Consider the following 16,452-nt stretch of genomic DNA (forward strand, 5'->3'; position numbering starts at 1 on the left):
TATAAATATTTAGTAAATGGGGTAAAACGCATATGTTAAATGAATTCTTTTATTTCCAACATGTCTTACGGTTAAGCTGGTTCCTATGTATTTCCCTGAAGAGAAGATTACATCCTTATCAACATCACCTATTCCTATGGAAGGTATAATTTGTAATCTTCGAAACATATGTTGGAAATAAAAGAATTCATTTAATATATGCGTTTTACTCTATTTACTAAATTTTTATATATTTACTCAAGTACCCAAAATAACAAGGGGTTTCTACCTCATAAACAGGAGTTACACCACAGTCATTTTGTGATCTTTGCTACCCTGGTATCTATTAACCAATTTATTTTGTCCTAGTTAATTATTAACTTAGAGAAAATAAATACATATAATAAAATATATATATATATATATATATATATAACTAATTTAGAGACGGACCACCACTCTACAACTCAGTCAACTCAGAACCCATCCAAATCCATGCTGTGTGGCATATACCATCTTAATATATCTGATGTTTTAATCTAAAAATTTAAATTAAATAACATATTATATAAATAAATCATATAATTAAATCATAGAAATATTAATTTTAAAAATTTAGAAGGCAAATATATAAATTGAACAGTAAAAATTAATATGATAATATTCAGTATGGAAGTATTGGATGGTTTAATTTATATATTTATATATATATGTGTGTGTGTGTGTGATTCTATAATTTAACTTGAATGAGTTGTGGATTAAACCAGTGAAATTTTGGATATGTTAATCCCTTACAATCAGTCAAGAGTTGTCCGTTAAAATTCTGTTCTGTTTCTCCTTTATCTCTATTCTATGAATCTGAAGTGTAATCTTATATTCCTGTGAAGTATTTCAAATTAATAATTAGAGCAATTGATCTTAAATTACTGTTATTTAAATCTTTGAAATATCCTGTGAACAGAGACAACTGCTGTTCAGATATAACATTTCAGTGTTTCAGAAATGTAGTTTAAATAAGGGAGTTTTGAACAGCAAATGCTATGTAGTTTAATAAGGGAACACCTAAAACATCATAAATCAAACTCTAATCATCAATTTTTACCAGTTGCCTTGCTTCCCATCATTTTGATTTTTGACATTTACAAATATAGATATTTATGAAAAAAAAAAAATTAGCTCATTGATTTTTTTGATATTGTGAATGATAATAATGTTGCTGTCACCTTTTTCAATTATGTCTGATTGTACCTTTCATATTATTCTCTCTTTTATAAAAGGTCATTTTAAACAGATTGATATCGAGAATTGATTAAAGGTCATTCAAAACTATTTAAGTAGCTAGAATAATTATCTGTAAAAACATTCTCTTAGACAAGTTATTGATGGCTCTTTTATGTGGGCCCCATGATATATAAATTATTTAGGTTAGGAAAAAATGAATAAAGACGTTAAGTGTTTATCTGATCAAATACCCAGAATGAATAACTTGGCTGTGTAGTTAAGTATGTTTGTTTTACAAACATGTTGTTTTGGGTTCAAACTTACCGTGTTGGACCTTACCTTCTGTGTAGAATTTTGTTGTGCAGAAAACCACTAAACAGATGTTTTGAAATGAAAATATGTGTTCTACTTGAGTTTCATAGACACTTCCTTGTCATAGCATTTGGAAAATTGCAACCAGCAATGCTGTTTGTTCACAAAGTAAATACTTTATAACAAGTATAGGATTTTACCAAAGAACTTTACTTTTAAATGGAAGTCATTGAATTATTTTTAATATTATTTGATATAACCATGCAATGAATAAATAACATTTCATTGTTTTGTTGTAAATAGACTAAACAAAGTTGTCTATGTAAAACATTTATCATAAGCATGATGTTTTAGCAGTTAGACATAAGGTAGTGATGTAACAGATTATCACTGATTCGCAAAATACCTAATTAACCTTGATTCTCTTAATGTGTGATCTGAACCTGGGAAATAGAATGTATTGTTGTTTAGCTCCAGGTCATTCCTATATTCCAAAGTGTTCGATTCATGACCAATGAGTTATCTTTTTAAACTTTAGAACTACTTTATCCAAAATATCTATCTTTTACTAAGATGGTAGTGTGTGATTTGAGAGGCTTTTGGTTGTTATTTCTAGCAGCTTGAGTAACCATCTACAGGCTTCCTCATTAGCTTGATAGATTAAGCTGAGATGAGCTAGGTATCGTAAGTATTATATATTGAATGATATCATGACAGAGGTGGCTATTGTATTTTGAACCTGTGTTGAAAATGTGACAGTTATTACAATACCAATATTAAACTCGACTCATTCCATCAGTAGGTTAGATAAGCCCTTTACAAGCATAACTACAGCCTCAGGGGTTTGTTTTTCAATCAGAATCTATTCTCAGCTGGACTACTCCAAGCATAGTCACTTAATGTACTTTATCATGCTAACACCATTTTCAAATTTATCTCACACAGAACTTCTTAGCAAATTTTTTTTATCTCTGATGATGGTTACTAAAATAGAAAATTAAAATAAAGCTTTATTTATTTACTATTTGCACTAAAGTGGATACATAAATAAATAAATGCTTAAAGTATTAATAATATAGATATCATTTTAGTATTTCATAACTAAGTCAAACATGGCTGAATTGAAGCCAAAATCAGGACTTTTAACTAAAAATAATACAAATCTGAACATAACAACAAAATTTGAAATAAAACAAATCTATTCATTTGGGAACTAAATTTCAATTATGAAGTGCTTATTCAATATGTCAGTATGCCAACCTTAGACAGAAATATTTATTTCTAATGTCAATAGTTGGCCTGATGCCATTGTGCATGAAGATTGCATTCTACAAACAATTTTCTCTTTGTTCTAAAATCATTGTTTTAACATTAATGTTTTCCACTAACATAAATTCTGTTGCTTAGAGGTAGTATATTCAAACTAAGGATATCATTTTTCCTTAACCAGTATATGTTCAGTAGGTTTATAAATTCATATATTTTTATTATGAATTGTTAGCATGGTAGGTTTACAATTTAATTGCTCAACAAATGTGGGAGGAGTGCCTTTTATGGTATACACAATATAAAGTGTTGTGTGCATACATCAATGACTGATGCATCTGGACACATCTTCAGTGATGTGCCTGGTATCATCAAGTATTTTGGGTCTTTCTACATCATACATCCTCCTCCAAGTGACCCAGCTGGGGCTGATCCGACCCCAGCTTGTGTCCAGATGGCCAACTAACTACCCTATGGCTCTCCTCTTTTGATCCACAGCCATCGTGAAGCCCTCTCTGCCGTATTGGTGGTACTGCAGATGGCCTTCCTCCTTCTCACTCCCTCGATACCCAAACTGCTGAAGACTCTTGTCAGGGAATAGGCTGTGAAACCCCTGCATCCAACCTCCACTGGGAAACACCTCACTCTCCAACCAGACCTGTGTACTTGGAGAGCTTTCTCTCAAAAGCTTCTTCCAGGCGATCTTCCCATAGGACAGTCAGCTCCAGTAGCACCACTTGCTTGGTGGACACGATGACAATGTCTGGTTGCAGGGTGGTGACCACAATGTGGCCAGGGAACTTAAGCTGATACTCAAGATCCACCAGTAGCTGCCTGTCTCTTGCAGATGTTAGGATGCCCACCGATGTTTTTCTGGCTGGGGTTAGCTGACAAAAGGCGATGGTTTTCTTGGAGAGTAAATATCTTGTATTAATCTTGTCTAATTTAATAAGTGATATAAACATGTTCAAAAGTCTTGAGAAATATGTCAGCCAAGAACAGTGTAGAATACATACTTGCAAGGATTCCTTTTTGTTGTACAACTGTATTCCTATAATGGCAGTCAAAAGCTAGTTGTAATTTGTTGCTAGATACATCTGTCATGGTAATTGGTCATGGTAGCCCACTGGACAGTCAATCATGAAGATCTTATAATAACTGGAACAAGATGAGACAGGGTTATCAGTGGTGTAAATGTGGTTATGTAATTAATATGTTCTCTTTTCAGTTTTGTGGTTCTGGATTCAATTTCACTGTGTAGTATCTTGGGCAAGTGTCTTTTACCATAGTTTTGAGCTAACCAATGAATAAATCACAGATATACTAGAATATGATGATCACAATTGATATGTCTTCGATCATAGGTCTACTTGATCAGGGCTAAATTCCAACCAGTAGCGTAACTAGGTGGGGGCAGGGGGGGCACGTGCCCCAGGTGCTGATTCAAGGGGGGGGGACCTCATCAAAAGCAAGAAAGATGAGACTTTAAACAATTGTATTTTTTTTATTACATCTCATTTCACACATTAGGTTTTTTTAATGATTCAATCGGGGAAGTTGGTGCATTAAATGATTAAAATAAGGAGGTTTCGTAAAAGTAAACATTAAAAAAATACATTTTGAATTACAGGCTGTACCGAACTGGCAGGTAAATGAACCCTGGTAAAGTATTTATTCTGAAAATATTGCTTTAAAACATTAATTACTTGTAACAAATAAGTACTATATAATATTGTAGATTTTGTAATGGGAGGGAGTGCATTTTTGCAGCTTCCCCTGGGCACAGTTTACCCTAGCTATGCCACTGATTCCAACAGCAACATAATCCAGTTTAGTGTTATATTTCTATAATGTACCTCTTTATTATTTATCAATATATCATATAGGTGCAGGCATAGTAAAATGTTTGCTTCCCAACCACATAGTTTCAGGTTTAATCCCACTGAATGTCACCTTGAGCAAGTATCTTTTATAGTTCTGGACTGGCTAAAGACTTATGAGTGTAAACATATCTTATCATGGGGAAATATTACCTTACTTGAAAACAGATGAGGGTTGGCAACAGGAAGAGCATCCAGCTGTAGAAAACTGAACCTCAACAAATTCCATCTCGCCCATGTGAGCACGGAAAAGTGAATCATACCACATAACCTATTACAGATATTCTTAACTCATATAGCAGATGCCCATCATTCTCAAGTCTTGTTTGAATTTTTATTTCATTGACTGATGATTTTCTTAGTTGTGAATGAAGCTGGTTTCAAAATCTCTGCTGCTTTCTGTTTGGGATTTCACCAATTAAAGACAAGGAATTTGATCTAGGGTTTGTTGATAGGTTAAATTTGGATTCTGTAGATCAGTGTCGAAGACTGTTGTGATACAATAATCTTAAAAGTTTACACCCCTCATTCCCTCAGAATTCTCTTGTATTATTCGCCAAGCAAGGATGCCTTGATTTGCTGAAAGTAGCAGTTAAATTTCCTTCATATCATGCCCTATTTTTTCGTATATGACACAACTCATTAGATAATATAATCATACATATCCTTAAAATGACAGGATGCCCACAACTAGAATGCTTTTGACATACATCTGTTCAATCAAGATTGACCTGGGGTTAAACAATAACTCTAATTATCAGAGAATGAAATAGGGGGAGAGCTGCTTTTGCTTTTTTTTTTCTTTCTTCTTTTTTACATATTTATTTATTTACTTGATGAATCAAGATTGTTTTTTTCATGTTAGATGGAAGTGGTGCTGTATGTTTTATGTGCATTATAATTTGTTGTGGCTGGTTGTTAACTGCAATAACTGTTCTGTCTGCAATAAACATACACACATACTCTCTCTCTCTCTCCCTCTCTCACACACACTCTCACATGCACATAGACACATGCAGGCACTATTTATGTGTTATTGCTTAACCTTGAAACCACCCAAACAGTAAATTCCATCCTCTTGTAAATTATGCTATAATCAAAAAGCAAATTAAATTTAAAAAATAAAACAAACAAAAATATAGCCATCAAATCCCTTTTCTCCTCCCTTAACTATTTATTTATTTCCATATCCCCTCCCACTTAATGTTACTCCCTACTGTAGTTTTTAACACTTTCTCTAACATCTGTAACAGATTAACAGAGATGGAAACTATAAAAAAAAGCATTGCAGCCACCAGGACAAACATCTCACAGACACACCTCTAGACAATTGAAATGTCATCTGTTGTTCTGCTGCAGCATAGTGGTTTAGACAGTCGAAAAGGTTGTGTGAGGGTGATACGAATGTATTTTGTTTTCTTTCTTGAACATAAATTTATTTTTAAACACTAAACTTTAAATATTTTTGTTTTTATGGCTTCTCCTCTTTGTGTTATATATTTCTTGAGTTTTTTTCCTTTGGTGTTTGAAAATTTATATCTGTCGAGAATGTTTGTTTTTGTTTATCTAACCCTCAAAATGATAATGCTTATGCAAAAAAATTGGTCTAATTGCTTTGTGGTAAGTAGCAAATGATAAAACTCATAATCTTTGATGACTGCTCTCACAGAGTGATAACCTTTACATGTACAATATTACCCAAACTGCATCACAAAAAAAAGCAAAAAGACCCTGACAGTCCTCTTCAAGAACAGAAAAACTTGAGCTCTGATCACTTACTGATCTTCTACAAGGATCAAATGTGACCAATCCACTTTAGAGTACCCTTCGCATACTGGGTCAGTGATGCTGCTACATGCACAAACATGCTAAAATACATTCAAAAGAAACCATTCACCTTATTGACAAAGATTCGCTTGCCAATGCTCTACAACCATTTGCTGATAGCAGTGGTTATACCATGTTTTTCTTTTCTTTGCACCTTGTATCGCTACTGCAATGGTTTCTGCTCTTATGAACTAACCGGCTGTCTACTACTCTATCCAGGCCCAATTAATGCATTTGTCTCTTCTCCTCTCATCACTCCGCCCATTAAACTTTATATTTGACAATTTTACAATCATTCCACACCATATCATAGCTATTTGAAATTATCTTCTTTGTCCACATTTTATTCTACAGGGATCAAACATCAATAAGTTCAATTTTGAACATTAATCTCGTCCATCTCACCAATCTGGTTTGGTTTGCAAAGGTTATGGATGCTACCTTTCCTTCAACTAAATAAAATTTATAAAAATCGCAGCTTTAATTTCATTGAGTTATGTTAAAGCTTTTATTCTAACTTACCTATTATCTGTCCTCTATTTGAACTTGGAATCTCTGATATTAAGCTTAATCTTAAAGACAGTTTTCAATATTCACTCTTAAAGACAGTTTTCAATATTCACTGACTTTAAGACGGTGAGCTGGCAGAATCATTACTAAGCTGGGTAAAATGCTTAGCGGCATTTTATGTGTCTACATTATGAATTCAAATTCCATCGAGATCAACTTTTCATCCTTTCAAGGTCAATAAAATAAATACCAGTCAAGTACTGGAGTCAATGTAACTGACTAGCACTTTACTCCAAACTTGCTAGCCTTGTAACAAAATTTGATACCAATATTCACTGACTTCAGATATTTAGGAGAAAATGAAAGAACAGCATTTTCTTTGTGACCTAGTTTTACATCTAAATTGGAACCACTTTACTCATATTTTCTTTTCTTTGGGCCAAGATATGCATATTCTATGTATACATCTTCTCCTTCTCGTAAATCTGTGGGCAAATGTCTAAAAAAAAGTGCTTATCTGAGAATTACTTATCATACATTCTATGTACACAATATCTATTACCATAATTTAATATGTTTATGAATTATCAGAGATTGGCTGATGAGTCTGCTAAATGAAATAAGGATGATCTTTTAAAGCCTAAAGCTAGGTTTTATAAAGAAACAACTGTAAGTGATTAAATCAAGAGTAAATTAACTTTGATATATTACTGGTATATACATTTTTTGTTTTTGCTGTTTAGTCCAGATTAGTCATGTTCAAGCTGACCTATAATCAACGTACTAGCTTTGACCATTCCATCTTTTTTGTGTACCAGGAACTATATTGTCTATTGTACCTTCCTTTATTTAAGATGAATAGATAGGATTTGAAGGTAATTCAGTTGCTATTTCTGTCAAACAACCATATAGAGGGTACCACATTGGCTTGGCTGGTATATGCTTTATTGACTACAGAGAAATGGGGAACAAATTCAATCTTGTCACAGATTGAACTCCACAAACAAAATTCATTGAAACATTTATTGTGGTATGCAGTGTATCAGCTGTTTCTATTGCTTATCAAATGAGAAAATAATATATCCCTTATTTTAATGTAGTCTCTTATAATGAAGAATCTTGTGCCGTGATTCTTCCATCAAAATATATCCTCTGCTCTGTATTTCATATCATTATGATACATTGCCCAAGTAATAATTAAAACCTTTCTTTGACTTAGTTTTATCAGTTTCTGCTTTCACTACTTTAATTGCTTATGTTACTGATTAACTTGAGATTTTGTTTCATAACCAAAATCAACAGTTATTCATATTCAACAAAGTCTTTTGTTTTTGTTGTTGTTGTTGTTTCTTATCTATTGAATTATTGAATAAATAAGGCAAATTAATATTTACAACATTTACTTCTACTGATTTTGTTAAAGATATTACTTATAAGTATATACTGTATCATAATTGATGCAATATCTGATATTGAAATATCTTTTCTAAGACAGACTTTAAAATAAATCTATGTTAGTTGATGTCAACCTTTAGACAAGTGTTGGCTACCTTTGTAATATTAGGTCTCTCTTCACTAAGAGCAAGAATATAACTTGGTTTTCTTTTATTTTTGAGCCCTACATGCTATTGACATTCTAATGTGATGCTGTTGCTGATGTTTAGTCTCTGGTGAGTACTGATCTAGCAGACCTATGACCAAAAGCATTCTAATCATTCCATAGCATCCCATCATTTTCCAATGTTCAGAGAATTCAAGATCACATTATCCAATGTATTCTTTTCTAAAATGGTAAGACATGATTTGAAGGAGATTTGGCACCTATTTCTAGCAGGTCAAGTAATCATATAGATATTTCCCACATCAGTTCACTATGCTTATATTGGTATGTATTTATGAAAATATTAACTGTTGAAGGTTTCTCTTCTATTACAGGTTCAAGTACGAACAGTGTTTCAGTGTACATGGCCAGGCTGTTGTAAAACACACAGTACATGTGCTGGTATTGAGAAACACGTACGGATAAAACATCTCAGGTTAGTTATGTTGTTCTTTAGAATATTATTTTGGTTTTTGTTTAACCATCCAGTGTTCAGTTTCCATAACAAGACCTCTTCTCATATACAAATGTATCCCAACTGTGTGTGTGTGTGTGTGTGAATAGAACAGATAAGTGGGGTGAGAGAGAAAAGAATATAATATTCTTTTACGTGTTTGTCATTAGGCTGCAGCCATACTGAGGTATGGTGTCAGAGGACCTGCCCCTTCTGCCAGATGAAACCAATAAAAAAAAATGTCTTCTACCTAGAGCTGAGGGCAAACTAACAAGCCCTCTGATGGACCTTGTTCATTTGTTTTACTTTTTTTTTTTTCTATACTGCATGAATTATCTGGATACTTATTTAAGATTAAAAGATCTACAACTATCCTGGTCTAAGAATTCAACATGCTTTAAGCATAAAATGCTATTTTGCTGTTATTCTTTGACTGGAAGGTTCTAATGCTTATTTCACCATTAGTTTGTAAAAGCATTTTTTACACATTTCAAGAAAAGCAGAAATTTGTGAATTCTAAAGATAAATCTACTATGAAATCATCTATCTAGGTTTCTGCTTAAGAGGTGAGGATCACTTTAGAAGGAGCATTTAGGGGAGAGGATATAAAGGATTTCACTATACATTACTATTTAGGAAAAAAAAATAACTATGTATACTGTAACATTGTTTGGTTAAGAAAATAGCTCTGACAAACATGCTTTTTAGTTTTGTAAGTAGCAACTTTTTTCAGTAGAAATATTAATGCAATCTATTTTACAAAATAGTTTGCAAAATGTTTATACTGTTTTATCTTTATTGTCATTCTTTACAATTTAAGAATATTTATAAATTATATATCAGATATATGAGATAATATATGATAATATAACAGATGAATGGCTTGGGTCAAAAGCCTTTGTGTTGCTTATTAAAAAAGTTAATTGATTTTTGAGCTGGAAATAGCTGGCTGTTATCCTTACAATAACTTAACATCAGTGCATAGAAATGAGATTTGGTAATAGACTTTGCCAAGTCTGAAATGTTTCTTTCCTTTTGACTAATAAATGGTTTGATTATCTTCTCTGCTTCATGTAGCTTGTACAACCAAGATAAATGAAGCAACTTTAACAGTTTCTAGTTGTAATATGCCAATATTCCATATTCCACTCAAGAAGTCTATGTTATATGAAGTGGAGTTTGTAATCCCTGGTGAGAGAGAATACTGGCACTTTAAGCAAGGCTCATTATGAAAGAGAGAGAGAGAAAAAAGTTATCACTCCAATAAAGGACTTTACTTGAGACTCTACAACTATTACGGTTCTCATCTCTCCGTGGCATACAAATTTCACTGAATAGTTTTCTCATACAAACCACCACTGGTATACTCTTCCTATCCAACATTTTTTGTCAAAGTCTGCTGGAAAATGCTTTGTTTTCTTACCTGTAATTTGATTGATAACTTGCTTTAATTTATTGGTAGCTTGCTTACTACACCTGCAATACTTGTGATAACTACACCATACCTTTTAACTACATTCATTTTATTAGGGTGTTTAACCATATCATGTGTACATTTATAAGAAGCCAAGTAAGTTATTAATTTTGTAAATGTCCAAAATATTCTCATCCTATTCTACTGATACTTTAGCCAACTTTAAAAATTTGTCTAACCAACAACTAAGCTAAAACCGATGTAATGAATGGACAGAAATCTTTAAACTTTATAGTCTAAATGATTTTAACATTATTTAGTTTTATTTTTTTATCTTGCCATTCATTCATTCATTCATTCATTTTATACCTCTGGGATTAATAAAATATCTATCAGTTGTCTTCTGGGGATTTATTCAGGTAGCAGTATCTCTCCTGCCCCTTGCTAATTTGTGGCTTTGTGGCAGTGTTAGAAATCCAATCATTATCATTATTTATCAGCTAGTACTGATAAATAATATGACAGATGCACCACATATCCTATTCTACTAAAACTCATCTAAAATATGCTATACATTATTGTAAAATCTTTCTTGAAGTCTGTTCCAAGATAGCAGTTTACTAGTGCTTATTCATAAACTGTAAATTACAACATCTATATTGTCATAATCCATGAATGTAGCTTTCCTTGTTTAGTCATAATCCATGAATGAATGTTTCCATCTTTAGTAATGACTTATGAGTGAAAGTTTCTGTTTGATATAATCTATGAAAGAAGATTTCTATGTTTAGTCATAATCAATGAGTGTAGGTTTCTATGTTTAGTTATAACCCATAAATGACAATTCCTATGTTTTCAAATATGTGGAATGGAAACAGATAAGTGGATAAAGCAACAGACTTAGATTATTATTTCATAATCTCTCTGAAGGTATTTTGATCTGACCCTTAAGATTAGTTTACTTCAGTTGAACAAGCTAGAGAATATCTGTTGGAACTGCTAGAAAAATCTACCTGTAATAGACTAGTTTCTTCTAATTTGGGTTATATTTTTTTCTCTCTTACTTAGTATGACAGGAATTAAAGCTAAGTGCTATCCAGGTTAACTGCTATGGTTTTTAACTGATAAGAGAGAGATTATGGCACCAGAAAGATTGTTACAAGTTTTGAAGTTCAACAAACTCAGTCACTTACACATAGTATAAGTATTTGAAGAATGATAATTGAAAATTTTTGATTCCAGCACACATTTGCTCTTTCCTGCAAAACATTTGCTGACCTACTTTCTGATGGACATTTTTAATAAGTTCCCCAGCATTTAGATATTTTTCAACATTGGGAAATGTCATATTTTCATATTACTTTATTTTTTTATTTATTGTGTTTCATTACAAAACATGAAAAAAAAAATATTAAAAGCAAACAATAACTTGCAGGAAAGACCAACAATTCCAGTGTTTCATGCTGCATGTGACATTTTCCTTTTGGCAAAAAGTTGCAACTCAACACATAGAGGGAATGTTACAATCAAGTATTTAATTTGCTTTGTGTACAAAAAAAAAAAAAGCAATTGTTTGGTATTGATTTACAGAGTTACTACTTTTGTTTTAATTAACAAATTACTAATTAAAGAGGAAAAAAACTACTATTAAAAAGTAACACTTTGAAGAACAAAAACAAAATGCTGTCAAGTGTTTGCTGTTTGCTGATATCTCTTCTCATGTTAAAAAATTTCTAATTTATTTCTGTAGCTCTGAAATGTTGTTTAATATATTTTATTGACACTACAACACATAGTTATTATCTTTCAGAGGACAACACCACTCTAAGTGGCTAAATGGTTGGGTTTCCAGTCTACTAAATTAAAACTGAAATGATCAAAATGATTACGTGTAATATCTTGTTCTCTTTAGACAAAGCTTATTGTTCTAGTTACCTAAATTGAAAGAGAGTCTCCTCTTTGATCCTGCATTCAAATATCTATGGAGTTATTTAGTTCAATTTTGGTCTTGCTTGAGCAGACTCATGATCAAAGACACTCCAGCTGTGACTATTCCATTTCACTTTTCAGGCATTGTGAACCCCCAGACTACATAGTTCGATACGGTTTCTCTCTTTTTCTATTTTTAAGATGGTAATGTTTGATTTCAGGCAGATTTAGCTTCTATTTCTAGCAGAACGAGCAGCCACATAGAAACTTCCTCTTTGGCTAATATAAAATTATCTATGATCTGCCTAATTTAGAAGTTACTTATTCATTTTAATAATATAATAATAAAATTATTGTGTATAGTGCTCAGGTGCACTACAACCCATCAAAAGTGCATGTATAGTATATAGAATTATGTACAAAAGTTAGGAAACTGAACAGTGTATGAGTCATGATATACATGTGTACATGTATACGGAGCAGGGGATATCAGGTGTAGTGTTGGTGAATTTCAGGAAGCATGGAGGTTTTAAAGGATGCAATGTCTTGGCAACTAACAACTGATGCAGATAGCTTGTTCCATGCTTCAGCAACTCTGTGTGTGAAAAAATGTTTCTGATAGTCATGGGAGCTGTTCTGTTTTTTGACTTTGTAGGCATGCCCATGTGTGTTAGACACATGGAGCTCAAAAAGGTGTTCAAGGTGGTTGTTAGCACAATGGTTAATTATTATGTGGGTGTTTACTTAGTCAGTTGCCACATGTTGGAGTGTCAATGTAACTATGGCCAGGGAAGCAAGGCATTCAGAGTATGGTAGATGCCTCATGGAGGGTATTCACTTGGTTGTATGTCTCTGAACAGTTTCCAGGAGGTCAATGTCCTGAACAAAATAGGGGTTCCAGATTGGTGATGCAAATTCCAAGTGTAGCTGCACCATAGTCATATACAGCCTTAAATAGATAGCTGGAGTGCAGAACTAATATCACACATCCTCATATTTTTACAGTAATAACATGTTTCAGCTTTGAATTGTAGAACAGAATGATCTCAATAGATGTAGAATGACCATGGCAATAAAATTACTCAGATGACTAAGTTTGAACCCAGTGCTTTATATTAATTAAATTGTTAGCATTGGGATAAAAATGCAGATCTGAAACACTTGCTTTAGCAATTTATAAAACTTGAAAATTTGCAAAATAAAACCTAAACCCTATGTTGCCAAGTAGAGGGGTGATCAATGTAAAAATTCTTTCTTAAAAAATAAATATCAGCTATTTAGATAATTTGAGATATTGAGAGTTGAACCAGTTGGTTACTGTGCAACCTACAGAGGTCAGTGATTTATGTTACTATCACTGTTGTCCTTGACCAACATACTTAACTCTCAACAGCTGATTCTACCTCTAAGTGGGTACCATTGGTAGCATAATTCACTGCTATAAGTAATAGCAGCAGCAGTAGCAGCAATATTATGGTAATGGTAAGTAATGCATTAGCTTGCAGTGCTGAGTGAAATTACTACTATATGAAAAGTTACCTGCATCATGAGGAAATTTGTTTCCTGTTGTGTAACAGTACAATGATCTGCTGACTATCCTATCACTTACCTGTTAAATACCTAATAAATCAAAACTAGTGATACACTAATTTTCTGCACTGTTATATTTGTTATACACAATAAATTCCAAGATATATTTTACTGATGCTCTAGGATGTATCAACTAGGATGTTCTTGGGCTTGTAGTATCTTCTAACATCAATCCCTCTCACCCAGTTGACCTAACCAGGATTGATCTAGTCCCAACTTGAATCCTAACAGCAATAATTCATGAGTCTGCTCACTTTATCCAAAGCTATCTAGTGACTTTTTCTGTATTTTCCGCAATGGAATGTATACCCTCACCACCTCATTGCATCACTTCAAATGTACTTAGAGTTTTTCAGAATGACTGCCCCACAAAACACTGGCAACCTACTTGGCTTCTGCACTGCTCTACAAGCTTCTTCTATGAGTTTCTTCTATGTGCTCTTCCCAGGACATAGTCAGTTTCTACATGATTGGTGGAATCTGAGAAGATGACCAGGCAGCATGTCATTGGTATGATGTGCTTCTAGAACTTGGATTGCTTAGCAATATCTTCTGCTAGTTTCCAGACCAGGGATGTGGAAAGTAGCCATGGTCACATTGTCGTTTCATTGACTACAAGTCATCTATTCAGTACCAATAAACCAAAACTAGTGATAGACTCTGTAACTTAGCTATACTTATCTTTTATCTTTTACTTGTTTTAGTCATTTGACTGCGGCCATACTGAGACACCACCTTGAATGACTTTAGTCAAACAAGTTGACCCTAAGATTTTTTTTAAAGCCTAGTACTTATTCTATCAGTCTTTTTTGCTGAACCACTAAGTTACATACAATGAATTCGTTAGGTAGCCACATTTATTGCAATATTATAGTAACAGCTGTATCATTTCTACATAATCCAAATAGATGTGTTTAAGAGGTTTGCTTACATGGTTTTAGATTCTATCCCTCTGCATGCCACCTTGGAAAGGTATTTTATATCCTATCAATGAAGTGAACTGAGTTACTGACTCAAAAATATTTTGGAGATATTTTAGTTCTTTTAAGATATCAGCCATATATTACAGTTAAATTTTGTATTAGAGTTCTGAAACAGGCCATCATAATCTAAAGAAATGTCCCTAATAATGCAATATTCAACTAATTTGTTTTAATGTATCTTTCAGTTTTTTTATATTTTTTTTTTATAGATTATTTCAGCTCTCCCCGCCTTTGTTTCATTATCAAGCTAGAGAAAAATCATTTAAATTACACATGTATGAAATCTGGTTTCCATTACCAATGTTAATCTCATATCATTAAATCAATATTTTATACCAATGAGAGAGCCTCTACAAGGTCACTCGATCTCCTAGGAACAACAGTCAAGCCATACCTTCATAAAGAAAGATACAGTGAAACATTGAGCAATGATACACAAAAAGACATGTTGGTCATAGATGAATGACTTTCATCATAGGTCTACTGGAACAGGGCTGACTTGGAGGTGAACAACAGCAACATGCATTTGTTTACGTAGATTTGCGACTGTTGTTTAAATTCATTTAGTGTACAAGTGGATATGACTTAGCAAGTAAGGTATCAAATTACCAATTCTTAAGTTGTGAGTTTAATTCCATTTGCAGTCAAGTTGTGTGTTTTAGCAATTGTAAACATATCAGTTTATAGTGTCGGATGACTTACTGTGGCTGTCACTTTATTTAGCTGTTGAGATTATTTGCTGATGATATGTGCAGTTAGCTGGAATCCTATTCACTCACATAGTTTAGTTAATATTAAGATATTTGTTACTATGAATGTCTAAAAGCTATTAAAACTACTTATGTTGTAAGATATTAAACTAATATTAGTTTTGATCATTTCAACAAGTGCAGCAGACAACTCAGGATATGTTTCAGTTTTATTGAATCTCTTCAGATATAGATTTATCCCTCATTTACTTAAAGCTGTGAAGCAGCAGCCCTTGAGAATTATTGTTGTTTAGTCCAAGATCAAACAATAATTTGGTCATAAGTGCATTCCCCTATGACCAAAGACTTTCTGGCCATGACCAATGTATCTTGTTCTCAGGAATGTTGTTTCTAGGACTACATAATTCAAGGTTTCCTTCACTTTCTAATGCAACAGATTGTAATTAGTAGGAGATTTGATTGTTATTTCTAGCAGGTTGAACAGCCACATAAATACTACCAAGTTTCTTTTTAACAAGAGATGTTCTAAAAGTATTTTTATTGTTTGAGCAGGATCGTTGCCAGTGCCCCTGGACTGGCTCATGTGCGGGCGACACATGAAATCTTTCGAGCGGGATCATTGCCAGTGCCCCTGGACTGGCTCATGTGCGGGTGACACATGAAATGTTTGAGCGGGTTCGTTGCCAGTGCCCCTGGACTGGCTCATGTGCGGGCGACGCCCCTGGGCCGGCTCTTGTGCGGGTGACACAGGAGGTTTTTCGAGCGGGATCGTTGCCG

At 33.3% G+C, this 16,452-nt stretch overlaps 1 protein-coding gene across 1 annotated transcript in view; it reads left to right on the forward strand.

The window, feature by feature from the left end:
• The window catches only part of LOC106882595 (zinc finger protein 704), a 133,579-nt gene that overhangs the window by 86,668 nt on the left and 30,459 nt on the right, over positions 1-16,452 (forward strand). Inside the window, exon 4 of the mRNA XM_052967172.1 lies at positions 8,931-9,031. Coding sequence (XP_052823132.1) covers positions 8,931-9,031 — 101 coding nt within the window. The remainder of the gene's footprint in view (positions 1-8,930; positions 9,032-16,452) is intronic.

This window comes from Octopus bimaculoides, chromosome 4 (assembly GCF_001194135.2).
Source record: "Octopus bimaculoides isolate UCB-OBI-ISO-001 chromosome 4, ASM119413v2, whole genome shotgun sequence".
Lineage (NCBI taxonomy): Eukaryota > Metazoa > Mollusca > Cephalopoda > Octopoda > Octopodidae > Octopus > Octopus bimaculoides.